We start from the raw sequence: 14,138 nt of genomic DNA, 5'->3' as shown, positions 1-14,138 counted from the left end.
TTATTTACCAGGGCTGTGGGGAGGCTGGAGCCTCAATACTATATCTTCAGAAATTAATTTTTATCAAACCCTGCTTTTGAAGGCTCCATAAGACTCTATTTGAATCCTATGAGGTGCTGGATTACAGGGTTTGCATTTTAAATAGTGTTGTTGAAGGCAGCCGGAGAAAACTGGTGAATGCATTTGCAGCAGTGGGACAAAGGATCTGTAATATCAAGCCTGGCAACCTAAATGACACACCTGCTCTTGCCTAACACTGATCCTCTTAGACCTATAGGAGGAGACAGGTTATTAGCTAGCATCACTCTCTGTACTTATTACATTGTGAGTCCGAATAAATGCAGCAGAGCAGTTAAACATGCAGTGTGTACTGTAAAGGCAAACTTGAAATATACCTGAGGCCTAAATTATTGTCTTCTTCTGTTTGAAAGGCTATTTTTCCCAGAAATAAAAGAACAGTGCTGCAATAACTAAGCCTATCCCAACCCATTCCTTGTCTTTTAAAGATTTTTTAAATGCATAATACACTAGCTGATCAGATCAATGCCCTGGCGGCAAGGTAAAATTGTCCTCGTAAAGTGCACGGGAATTACAATGGTCAGATTTTTTTTAATTTTTTTTTTGCAAGTCGATTGTGCAGAAATGGCAGAATTTCAGGACAGAAATAATAGATTTAGTTTTGATCTCTAGAGCATGGAGTTGTCTCTCCCAGGGGCCTGCCAGGGTTAAACTCTGATCTGCACACCATGACTTGCTCAAGGCTATGTGTGTGGTGTTATTAAAAAGAAATATTGCTTCATAAAAACCTGCTGCGCTGCAGCCAGGACTCCCATTAATGCAGACTGTTGCTGTCTCTGGGAGGTGGAATGGGACTTTTTTTTTTCATCTGTCCTCCTATTGCAAAGGCAATTAGTGTTGTGGCCCCAAAACCCTATCAGTCAAATAGATTGAAAGACACATTGGAGAGAGATGTTTACTTGTATTGTTCCTTTAAACAAATCACATCCTCTACCCGTGGATTTGTATAATGGACTTAGCAGGAAGGTACGCAATTTTAGTTCAGGCTCTGGCTGGTCATTTGCAATGCAGTTTGCAATTAAAACGCACTGCAGTGGCCATCTGGACAAAAGAGCAACAAGAATAAGCAAATGACAGTTTACCCTTGAGCTCCACTGGTGAAAAAAGGTCTCTTTTTAATACTGCTTTATATGTCTGGACAACTGCACAAGAATGGGACAGGTCCTATTTATTTTAATGACTCAATTTCACTGGTAAGCTACCTCAAAGTCAACATAAACCGTTCCAACTATATGGCAGCAAGCGATTCATCAAGTATTGTCAAGGACCAGCAGTAAGTTTAAGAAACCTCCCTGTGTTATTCAACGGCTGCCTCACACCCAGAAGCTCAGACATGCTCTGCATTTACCAGAACATGTCCTCATGGATGCCAATAGAGAGACAAGCTAGAGATTAGACTCTACTTGGTTAGTACACAGAGGTGCGATTGTGCTTTCGACGGTTACGATAAGCTTCCCGAAGTCCGGTAGGTGGCAGTGCAGTGTTCTCAGGTAGGGAGGGCAGGTTGTGGAGGAGTGGGGGGGGGCGTGTGTTCCTCTTGCACAAGCGCTCGTATGTTGCTTAAACCTGACGTGGGTCGCAGCCGAGCGCTTAGAGCGACAGCGGCGTGTGTGCGCGCGAGAGTGTGTGCGTGTGTGTGACGGGGACAGAGTTGCGGCAGGGCAGATCAGAAAGTGCCTGTAGCTATTCTTTGGCCGGCTCGCGCAGTCCTCTTTGGACCGCCAGAGTCGCACGAGACTGGCGACACGCTCCGAAGCCAGTCGGCTGGCCGCGTGTGACCCGAGAATCCCTCACTGATGACCAGACTCGGGCTGCTCTGGCACGAAAGGTGGAACTAAACTACATGAATTGATTTGAGAGCGATGAACTGGCAGCATGGCCAAGTGGTTCAAGGAGCACCTAGGATTCAAAACTACCAAAACACCACCACCGGCTCCTCCGAAACCGGACTACAGACACTGTCACACCGGTGTGCCCGGTGCGCCTGGCTTCCAACAAACAAGCTCCGGGACCACCTTTCCGAGTCCCGCTCAGCCGGACATCCTCGCTGCCTACAAACTACAAAAGGACCTGGATTTCGAGGATCCGTACACTCCAGGTGGAAATATCTCATTCCCCCCGAGCTTGAACACTGTGGGGTCACCGGATATCAAGTATGTGTCACCAAAGCACCGACTTATCAAGGTGGAAACAATCGAAAAGAGCAGCCCAGCTCCCGGCGGGGGTGTCACGGTCACCCAGGCTGTCCCCGTAGGGAGCGTTAAATCTCCTACTTCACCTCCCTCGGACCTCGACAACAAGGAGAAGGTGGGTAAAGTTTGGTCCTTTCAGCCTGCCCCCGAGTCGTATACAGAGCAACAACTTTCTGCCTCCCACTAATATTTGTATGTGAACAAATCGTTTCCCTCAAAACCAAATTAGAGCTATTTCGTTTAAAACTTTACTCAAGGGAAAACGTGTGTGGTGAACATGGCACTTTACTGCTGTGAGGAATTAATCGTCACAACCGGCAGAACTTGTTATCACAATCGCACAACGGCTTTCCACCAGAATTGCGACATCAGCCCCTGTAAAAAGCTACACCACAGAGACTGTATGCCGTATGATAAATAGCTCAGTTTGTCAGCTGATATGCCCGGTTTTCATTTTAATGCAAAAAATGATCTTTCGCTCACCTTTTGAGCCTTCACGTGCAGACGCACTGCTGTCAGCCCATCTGTAGCTTCTTCTCGAGCAACTGTGATCTCGACAGTGGCTTTAATTGAACTTTAATCTAATCTTGTTTATCTAGACAGACCAATTTAGCGAATGTTCATTGCAGTAAAGCCTGCTGTCTTAGAGGGAAATTACTTGTGATGAGTTTATGGATATATTATGCTCTAATTTGATCCTCTCCTGGCTCTGCCAGCACATACTTCGCACCTTTTGCTTTTTTAACTTTCTCAGAGTGAATGTGGAGACTGACAGCCAGACAACACGCTGTGCCTTGGAGCATGCTGTCATGCCAGGCTTCTCAGGAATCCATGCACTGGGCTTATTTGGAGAAAGCTGAGATGTTTGGTATTAGTGGGCGTAAGGACATGTGGTTTTATAAGATTGATCCAGCTTAAGAATATTTTCAGTCTCTGCATACCTTGTTAACTGAAACCTGTGCTCATAACTCAGAGCATGCCTCAGTCACCTCTCTTATAAAATTTTTGCGTGCCTCTTGGCTTCACCTGCATGTTACTTCCTCCAGCACCTTTCACACTTGTCTTGTGACATTTGGAGTGTTCAACACTTTCATTTATACTCCAGTGTGTCTGCAGCCTGCCACAAGAGTGTTGCGCGAAGGAAGTCCAGGTTTAATGACGCGCAAGAAGATTGTTACCATCCCCTGAATTTCCCATATACCCTCAACACAAAAAACAGGAACCAAGTGAAACTCATAAAATGATATTCTGTTTCAGTGTTTGTTTTCCCACACTGTCAGCTCGTTTTCTTTTTTTTCCTATTTTTTTTATCAGACCTCATTAACTTGGTATGCCGGTTTGAGAATCAGGCAGCTATGTGTTATCAGAAGAAAAAGCAGGAAATGAAAATACACAGTTTTAACCAGGCACTGCAGCTGTTCTAGCTGATTAAAGAAATTACAGTTGTCTCTTGTTAATTGAAGCTTATTTAGATCTCACTAATTTAGAATTACACTTGCATCTGTGCTTCACCTCTCTCCCCATATGTGCACACATGGCTTTAATGTACAGACAATTGATGGCATAGTATGGGCTAAATACCTCACGCCGAGAAGCATGTTTGGTGTTATAGATGAGCTAAATCAATACTGACAGCTGGGGAGCTTAAGCAGTATGTCAAGAGAAGGTTTTTAAGGCTTTCTTGTCAGGTGATGAAGTTTCAATAAAAACGTGCAGTAACGGAGAGAGGAGTGAGATGAAGTAGCAAAAATAGCTGCCAAAAAATATTACACTGTTTCACAAATCTTTCCCCCACAAAAAAACACGGGTATGTCCCATATATTTACTTCTCTAAATGATGGATGAGAAATTTGGAGAAAAGCCCTTGAAATGCCGTAAGCTACGCTCCTTAACTTCCTGAAAGAGCATTGTGAGGCTTTTGTGAGGATTACATTTTGTGTGGAAGCTGAGGATTTCTTTTCCGACTGTTGCCGGCCACGGTAATTGTTTGTAAATCCTTGTTAAAGGGATTCTCCTGGTGTGGATTTTAAAAATGCTGTTAATGAAGTTGTGTGTTCCATCAATCTCTGCAGTAAGCCTAATGTTAAGAGGTTAAAGGTAGGTGGTCATCTTTGTGAGTTCTTCGTGTTTAACGGTTTCATAGCTATTTTTCTTTAGGCATTGTGTTACCACAAATGTAGGGGTATCTGCATAATGATAAAAAGAAGTGTGTTTCCACCTTGTAGCACATATCTAAGCGTAGATTCCCAGTCATAGTGATAGTTATTTGTCTTGCTGCAGACTAAATGCTGACTGCTAGGAGACTCTGTAAAAAGCGCACAAGTGCCTTAACAGCACTGCTCAGTTACATTGATGTTTTAATTACTTGACTCATGAATTCTAATTATATCACTGCTTGCCTAATGCCTGAAATGCCAATAGCAGAGTGGAGTGAATTTTCTGAAGTGAGAACACTGTATCTATTCTTACAATTTCAAAGTGTTCCATTTCATCTCATAAAATTTCAAATAATCTTTTTGCGCTTACTTTGATTTGCACTTTTAACATGGAGTTTTATGCAGACTATGGCGTTTAACTCATAGATTAATATTTTCAAAGTATTGTGATGCATTTTGTTTTTAATGATGCCAAGCCCTTCATGGTACAGTGAGCTGAGAGAGATGATCAATTATCATCCTGCCTTGGAGATAATTAAAGGCCTCATCTCCCAGCTCATCGCTCTACTCAGCACTAACTTAACTTCTCTCAAGGACACCCAAAAGTGGTGATGAGCTCCATTTGAAAATGTGTAAACAAAAGCAATAACGGAGAGCTGACAGGGTGCTCCATCTGGGCGGAGTGGTGCCTGTCATCATCGGTATCTGTCAGTGCACCTGGGAAACGGCTGTTCCATCTAACTTTGGCTCTTTTTACTGCCCGTAGTACCTTTGATTCAGTGATCCCACAAGCCAGCTTGTATTTCTGTCTATAGAAATGAGTAGTTGGATCAGGCTTGCAGACAGTTGTTGTGCAGCCTGCAGAGGCATCTGGATAGACAGATATCCTCTATGCTTATTTTCCTTCTGTGCACCTTTTTACAAGACCTCACTCTGAATTTCAATAGATTTTGCTGGAGGAGAAAAAACTGTGGTATACCCTCCCAAGATCGGTAGTGTTTTTCGCATTCTTGGAGGATATAAGAACGTACTATGTGCTGCTAGTGTCTTCCATTACCAACAGATAGTACAGCCCCCCCCCCAAAAAAAAAAAAATCACTTGTCACTGCTTTTACTCAAGTTCCCATTAATATGTTCCCTTGTATCTGAACTGGATTGGTGAACAGTTGTCGATAAATGCAATGAGAGACTGATACACAGAGATTCCTACATTTGCTAGGGTTAAAATCCAATCTTATCAGCCATATGCATTAAAAGTGATCAGCTTGGGAAAAGTTAATGTGCTATTTCTTATTTTTTTTAACTTTACCATAGCATTCACGTATAGCTGTTGTCTTGGGGTAAAGTTTAGGGATTGTATTACTATAAAAAGGTCGGGAATGCAAAAACATCAAACTTGGTACGAGTTCATATACTTCTACCGACACATTTCCTTGTCTTTTGCATTGGTCAGACTGTCTGGACTGCATGCACATTACACTGCCGGTAGTGCATGTTTAATCTCCGCTCAGCTTCATTTCCCCACACCCTGAATATTTCCGCTTGGCCTTTCACCCTGGCACTCCAGACATCAGTGGAGTTGTATAAATGCATCCCACTGGCCTTTCACGGTCTCATCTCTGCCAGTGATAGGAAAAATGTCAAGCACAAACATCAATATCACCTGGGTCTGCGAGAGTGCTTTTCTTCAGGGAGCCAGAAAATGGATGAAAACATGAGAGCCCATCATGTTTTGTTATAGCTCACCTTTTACTTGCAGTTCTCTGGCTTTTTGTATCAGACGGAGGCTGGCGAGGTTGATAGCAGGCCTGACTGGTTGTTGGAGCAGTGCGGTTTGGCAGCTGTTTCTCTAGTCTTTCATGAACCTATTTGTGTTCGCTCAGTTGGAAGAATATATCTTAAAGTCATGTCTTTCGTATGTTGAATTGTTGAATAAATATAGTATAATGGAATTATTGTATAGCAGTACTAAAAAGGGATGTGTGGTGTTTTTTGTTGTTTTTTTTTTTCCACTGCTGTGACAATTTTATGCCCAAGTTGAAATAATCAACAGATTGGTGTGAAAGCTGTGTCGTGCTGTCTTGTGTTTTGCAGCTGCTGTTTCTCATAATCATGCTCGGTAGTTGCGGGCACATTGTGACTCACTATTTTGATAAATTGTGTTAAACTGTGTCACATAATTAAGTTTGCGTGTTGTTATGGCTTTTCTGAATCATAGCAATGAGGACTAGACAGTGATGTTACTGGTGAGATATGCCAAGCTTGATTGTAAGAGTGTTTTCTTCATTTCCACTTTGACCCATGTATCCACTAAAGGGCTCAGGAATGCCTTGAATTTCCTGAGTTATGCTAAGCATCTACAGCATTTTTTTTTAATCATACTGTCCAATAATAAGTTTTATTTGCCCTCTGCCACAGATGTAGTCTTTCATTCCAAACATTTTTTATACTCACCGTTTCTATGCTCTATTGTTGTTGATAACAGAGCTTTACAATGCATTCCTGACCTGAACAAGAATCTTAGAAGGGCTCTTTGAACGGAAGGAAGGATCACTGAGTTTAACAACTCAAATGTTTAAGCTCCACCTCGTCTAAAACAGTATGAGGTCATCTTGTTGTGGAAGATGTGAGCCATCATGTAACAGTTACTCTTTTAAGTATGGAAAGGTTTTGCCTTTTGTCAAGATATCATTTTGGTGGAAACACAAATCCATTTAATTTACATCATGACATTGTAAGCTAACATCATTGAGTGTAATAACTAGCCATGGCTAAAGTGGATTTTTTGTTTTTTGTTTTTTTTCCCCAGCCATCCCACCACGTGCGCATAAAAGTTGTAGGCCTCGGGAATAATGGCCCTTAGCCATTGTTTGCTCATTTTCTTTTCTCTCCAACAGGGAACCTTCCTCCCACTTTAAAGAGTCCCGATGGAGTCTGTTGTGTTTGTTGCTCGATTTGCTTTTTCCAGCTTTGCGCCGAAACATCAGTCGTATAGTTCCACCAGGTCACAATTAGCCTGCAGACTAGTGCTGCAGCTCTGGCGGCTAGGGAGTTGTAGACACATGGCTCTGTTTTGTTTAATGACAGTGTGTGTAGCTGAGTGTACAAGCAGGCAGCCCTGGTCTGCAGGCAGATCGTCACACACAGATTAAAAGAGAAACAAATGAGTTTGCATGCCATCTGAGACACAAAGAGAGAATTTGCATAAAGCAGTGGCTTTTTGCCGTATTTTTGCAAGCTCACTCTAACTCTGATTTAAAAGCCATGCAAACTTCATCTGTAACCAAATAGTTATTTTTTTTTTGCCTTGCTGTAGAGGTCCTAGAGATAGACTGATTTGCTTTTTTTCTTTTCTTTTCTTTTCTTTTCTAATTTGGTGCATGCAAGTGGCTGCTGTTGTTTTTGTGTCACACTGCAGGAGGCAGCCAGACTTCCGTCTTGCAAACAGAGCTGCCCTGTGATCTAAGTGCCCACCAGGAAGCCGAACACTTCCATTTCTTCTGAGCGGGATTCCAGACTTTTCATTTCATGCATTCTTTGAATGAGAGAAGATTTGAGTAAAAGAAATAGAACTGCTGTAATGCTACTGCATCATTTATGCAGACAAGATAGTGTTTTACTCCTTTTGTTTCTTAAAATTAGTCTGTTTGTTTGTTTTTTTTAATCAGTTGTTTTGGTGATAAGATTAAAGGAATAGAATTAAACCACTGTCTGAAGTTGTATGGTAGCAAATGCAGAGTGGCTTGGTTGCTCCAGGATTAAGGAAGTGCTCCCTTCCTGACAGGAAGTGTTTACAACTTGGTGACATTCCCTTTTTAACTTGACAAGTTTGTGCTTGCCCCTCTTTTCTGGCTGCCTATTCTGCTTTTCCCTCTTTTAATAAAATGCTCCTGGTGGCTGTTTTTACTTGAGAATTCTGAAAGTTTCAAGTGGCAAAAGGCACATAACTTTGTTGAAACAGAGTAGTGACTGTTCCTCAACCATCTGAACGTAGCCTTTCTTGCCGTTCGCTATGCTCCTTAGAGAGGTGGGAAGCCGCGTAGCAATAGCAGCGGTATGGAACTCCACCCTGCGCTAGCTCTATTGTCACAGTGGGCAGTGTATAGCAACCTTAGTACATCCTCACCAAGCAGAGGCAATCTGAGGCCACAGAGCTCCCAGTCTCAGTCAGCTCATCCTCACATAGCGTGAAAACATTTCTAGCTTTGTTTAACGCCGCCAGTGCGTTTTGTTTTCCTCCCTGCTCAGTGAATCACACTTTCATAATCAAAGCTTCTTTCCCTGTGGATCCCATCGTGTTATTACATGAAGCCCTATTCTCCTGTTTGTCACTTTGTCTTATAGAAGCTATCACTAAAATATGGCGTTTTTTTTTTTTTTTTTTACATGTACATTATGATAAAACCATCAAATGGGAGCATATTGCATTTTCACTGCAAATGCCAGCATAAACATTCAGTGGGCAGACAACTTTTTCTTTCCATCTTAAATTATTCTTATATCTTAAAACCGAGGCATTATATCGTAATGCCTGTAGTGTTGAGGACAAATTGTTTGTTCACACTAGCACAGGATTATCATATTTAATGAAAATTCCTACATTCCATCACAGTACCTGAATTATTCTTGACTCTTGTGTGGCACCACTTAGTGTATGTAGCAGAAACACTGCCAATAAATCTATCACACAAGGATGGGGACAGAGAAAGGAAATTGGATTTTGTCAAGCGTGTCGTCAAGTACTTAATCTTGAATATCTGTCACATATTAAAAGCAGCGTCCCCTCTACAGGGTGCAACCCGCTGGCTTCTCTCCCCCCCCCCCCCCCCCCCCCCCCTTCCCCTCGCTGGAGTTTTTAAGTGGCTGTGTGGAGTGCGTTTCAATGAAGGGGATCCTTGGGGACAGGTTGGGGTGTTTTCTGCTAACAAACTATGCATATGCATTTATCAGGAGATCGGGAAAGAGTAGGTAATTGCAGAAAAGTGGGGGTGCAGATTTAGCTCTTTATATATGTGAAATAATCCACACTGGATACTATTCGTGGAGTAGATCCGCAGGAAATGTTGTTTGAGCAATTAATATAAGAGACCATGTCATAAAACATGCTTATATCTACTTACTTTTTGACCTGTAAAATTGATTGTTTAGTGGCTTAAATGTCACATTGTAGCTTGTTTGGATGATTTCTGAATCTTAATTTAAACCCTTACTTCTTGCCTTTTTCCAATGCCACCAAATTATTTTCTTACACTGTCTTTCTTCTGACTTTTTGAGCTTCCCCCAACAAGTCGATACAAAAAGCCATACATTTTTTTCAATAGCTAACGATGACTGGCTTAATAATTATTATAATCACTGAGAACAAGCTTTTGTTTCAAGTTAATTTTGTGAGCACTCTACATAAAATTAGGAAAAGGCACAAGACAGCTTTAATTGGAGCGATTGTTTAAATTGCCCTATTATTGTGGTCGAGGTTGCAGTGTTCTGTGTTAAGTACAACCAAAATGCAGTTTAGAGTGTAGAGGTTCTATAGCCTACTCTCATTTGCTTTTAAAGATGCTTTTGGGGAAGGTAATAATGTCTAAAAAGAACTCTGCACTACAAAGGCAGTACTTCAAAAATTACACTATGTGATTCTGTCAATCTCCCTTATTGAATTAGGATCTGTGAGAATCCTAATCCACTTGTAAATGGGATAAGGAAGGCAAATGATTTGATACTCATGATTGGCAGTTGTCTTAGTAAAGAAGTCTACTCACAGGTGGTGATGTTAAAGTGTGAAATGTGTGCTTTTCTGGGTCACTAGCAGCTGATTAGACTTGCTGAACATAGTTAAACCTTTAGTATAAAGGCACATGCTATACAGATATAAAACATACCATATTTAAAACCTACAAACACTGCACAAGTGTGTCTGCTCAAGTTGCACAAATGCACACATTGAGATGGGTTTCAGCAAGGCCTTGATCACTCCCAAAAGTGTTCGTTATCAGTCCACATTACTCATGAGTATCAACTATCCAAGTTGATTCTCATGAGCTCACAAAGAACTTCCAGAACGTCTACTCTGAGCTGAAAAAAGATCACGAAAAGGTAAAAATAACATAGTCTTCTGTCATTTTTACTTGCTGTCATTGTGGTTGACAGTTGTATTTCTTCCTCTGTCTTTATTTCACTGCACAGTTAATGGTGCTCTCACAGTGCCGGTGTGGGGACGATCCAGGTGTACTTGATATCTTTTACATCCCCTTCCTTTCTGACTCAACTGTTTTCTACATTGCCGGATTGTCTCTCCACTGAATTGTGACGCATGGTATCAGTTTTGCTGTTGCTGCATCTGGAAGCATTCCCATGCAAACCATGATTAACAACAGCCTAAATCACTTGTGCCAAAAGAACCAGCTTCACCCTAGCTGGCGTGCGAAAGCCGCTCCACATGGGCAAGAGTGCAGAGATCAGAACAACATTTTAATGTGGTCTAAATCTTAACAGGGGTGGGGTGTAATAAATAAGTCAGCACCCACAATGCAGATGTCTGAGGACGACACGTGCACAACTGATGGCTGTGCATGGGCTGCAGTATTTTTGAGTATGCTAATAGTAGCTGCTGGTACACTAAATGGTGCTATGAAAAGAAAATGAAAGGGGCTTCTGTTTATTTTACAGCGCGACTCCTGATCAGGCTATAAATGCTCTGAAGAAGTGTGGGGGGTGCTTTTATCTTGTTTCCTTCGAAGTCTCCATTTTTCTTTTCTTGCCTTGCTGATGCATGTTTACTGACACTGAATTGCTGCTCTCGACTGATTCTCCAATTAGATTAAAAGCAAATCAAATGAACACACCTTGAAATAAACAGGGTTTTTGTTTATTTCCACTGAAGTGCTCTTCATTGCTGCATGGACTGCAGTAGCTTGTGACTGATTGCAAGGCAGCGCCTTTAGAGCAAATATATTAATTTGATTAGGTACCCCTGCAGACTCCTAAGCAGGCCTTTAAAGGATGCACATCGCTCTTCAAAGCTTCCAAAGAGGCAAAATGCTCTAACAGCAACCATGTTTCTTAGGAAACATTTCAATAAAGTTTCATTAATGTCAGGCCTGTATGATAGGAACTGCACTCCTGCACCGTCTCTCCTTTAGAGGCAAAGCCAGTTTTCCATCTACCTAATCTATTTGGGAGATGCAGAACCCAGCAAAGCTCAGGACTGCACAAGGGGCTTTCAATGAAATGTAACCAGATTTGTGCTTGCTTCTTAGAAACATAAAAGTATCTTATTGATGGTAACTGTGTTATGTCAACAGAGAGCCTGTGATCGCTTTTGCTTAAATAAATTGCCTTGAGGGAGTGTTTCTCACTGGTATGTTCTTTGGGGGGGGGGGAAATGTAGCCACGTTATCTTAGGATGACTGCCCACACAGCATTCATCCTGTGTTTATAGACAACGATAAGGTGGGAGAGCTATCAGCAGAGGCATTTCAATGAGGTACAGCTTGCTGAGTATGGATTTACATGAACATTTTTTTCCACCCCACAGGAGAAAGCATTCTTTATACAAGTCAGTCTCCAATAGTGTCTCCTCAGCTTTTGTCTTTTCTCCCCTCCCCTCCTATATTCTTTAACTTGACTGTTCTTTAAATAGTGGCATGTTTTCCTTTTTTTGTTACACCGAAGAACAAAAGAGCAACAAGAACAAAGAAGCCTTTTGAAATGCCTTAATGCAATTGACCCACTAAGCACAGACTTGTATTAGGTTATCGGTGGCTGAAATCCCTTGTGGCGCGAGACATAAATCACACACGTCAGTCCTCTTTCGTTTTTCTTTTCTTTCTCCCTTCTCCCTCTTTCTGCAGCCTGCTGACTTTTGTGGTAGTTATAGGGCTTGAACCCTGACTAGCCTCTGATGCATTCTATTCCTCATGTGTATATGACATTAATATCATCACTCTGCTTGCGTTTATTTAACAGGAGTGGTGTTAATCCCAATTTTCCTCTTTTTTTTTTATGGTTAAAGTCTTTTTTTTTTTTCTGTTTCCTGAAAAAACCATCCATTTGCTGATGGATTAGGGTTGTAAAATGCCAACAATGGACATGTAGCTTGCTCAGTATTCAGCGATCTATTGTGTTGCCCTTAAACCATTTGTGCTCAAATTTCATCTAATGCAGTTTGTGGATTTCAATTTTTTTCGTTTGGATTCTTTTGTTCTTGATTATCTGATGAGCCGACTAAACACATTATGCTTTAAGACTGCTGGAGGATCGCAGCCTGCGCTTTCTCACTTCTAATGGAAGACCAGGGTAAAATCAAAGTGTAATCCTAGAAGCTCTAGCATCACGGACATTGAGCCAAAGTGGCAGGTGCCTATTATAGCCTCCCTCCATTGCTAATGTTCTCCCTCTGTTCCCACTGATTTGAAGTCGGCTTCATCGCCTGAGAGCCGCAGTGCAGCTCAAGAAGTCTGTTGCTATCTCCTTGGCCACGTCTTATACCTGCCAGAGCTCTGGCAGGTATAAGACGTGGCCAGCCGAAATCTGAACTGTGGAATGAAAGTAATTGAGTGAGTTCTCTCTCTATGCTGCAGACCAGTAAAGGACCTAGATACCACAGGGACATGGCCTAAGCCCGTCAGGTGGCTTTGTGAGATTTATATAGACTTACATCACAGCTTAGCAAAGACCTGATATATGGAGGCACTGCAGTCTTGTGCTGAGGGGGGAATTTTACTTTCATGACAAGTGTGGCTTGGCTGCAGTCTTGACACACCCTGGCATGCCGTAAGGCAGATGGTGTGTCCCCAGGCGACGCCACTGCTCTCTAGCACCCCTCTCCTCAAAGCCCCTTGTTCGTCCTACTGACAAGTAGTCATTAGTGCAGTGGGACAAGAAGAACACATTGGAACAATTTGGATATATTAACCACCTCCTCTGTCCTATCTTGAATTGGACTGCAGGGCTTGTATGATGGCACCAAATAGACTTTATCTGACTGTGAGTAGTTTAGAGATCTCCAAGTGCAAAACAATGACCTGCGTGGGATGAAATTCATAATGTTCTTACCAGCTTATGGATGACAATAAAATACCATACGTGTACACATTACTGGTCTAAAGACCAAAATAATAATAATGATCATATAGTCTACAATTTTCCGTGAGGTATTTATCAAACAGCTCAGTGTCACTCTTTTTAATGAGATTTTGCCTCATAACTCAAAATGAAACTTAACTGATGACCTCGATATATCAGTACTACATAGTTTCATTTGATATTGGTGGGGAGACTGAAAACTAGTTAGTCTGATACTTAAGTTTGGTTTTGAATTAAAAAAAGATGAGTTCACATTCGGTTCTAACTGAAATACAAACACAAGCAACATGCCGAAAAACCATTTACTTCCCAGCTTTGAGCCTCATATATACATGCACTTTACCATGCAAATCATTATGACAAGCACTTATGAGCAGGAATGAGAGATCATGATTAATAGTACTGTTAATCACAAGTGTGGATGCATCCCTTTAATCCGTCCAACAGATTTCTTGATTGTAGCTCCAAAACAGAATGTTTTAAATTATTTAAAGGGTTTTTGAAATACTGAAAGCTCCTGCAGATAAGCAGAGAAGAAGAATTCAAGGCCCACTTATCACTGATTGCACATAGCTGTTTTATGTTTGTAGTTTAGGAAGGTAAAATGATGCTTACGTTTGAGTGAAGT

General features: G+C 41.7%; 1 protein-coding gene across 1 annotated transcript in view; it reads left to right on the top strand.

Annotated features, from left to right (window-relative positions):
* Positions 1–1,626: 1,626 nt before the first annotated feature.
* The window catches only part of shf (Src homology 2 domain containing F), a 92,379-nt gene continuing 79,867 nt past the window's right edge, over positions 1,627–14,138 (top strand). The window contains 1 exon segment of the mRNA XM_080884776.1: positions 1,627–2,385. Within this exon segment, the coding sequence (XP_080740902.1) occupies positions 1,954–2,385 (432 nt within the window). The 5' untranslated portion in view covers positions 1,627–1,953.

This window comes from Rhamphochromis sp. 'chilingali' (assembly GCF_963969265.1).
Source record: "Rhamphochromis sp. 'chilingali' genome assembly, chromosome: 6".
In the NCBI taxonomy this organism is placed as follows: domain Eukaryota; kingdom Metazoa; phylum Chordata; class Actinopteri; order Cichliformes; family Cichlidae; genus Rhamphochromis; species Rhamphochromis sp. 'chilingali'.
The sequence above is the reverse complement of the archived record's forward strand: the minus strand, read 5'-3'. Positions and strand labels throughout refer to the sequence as shown.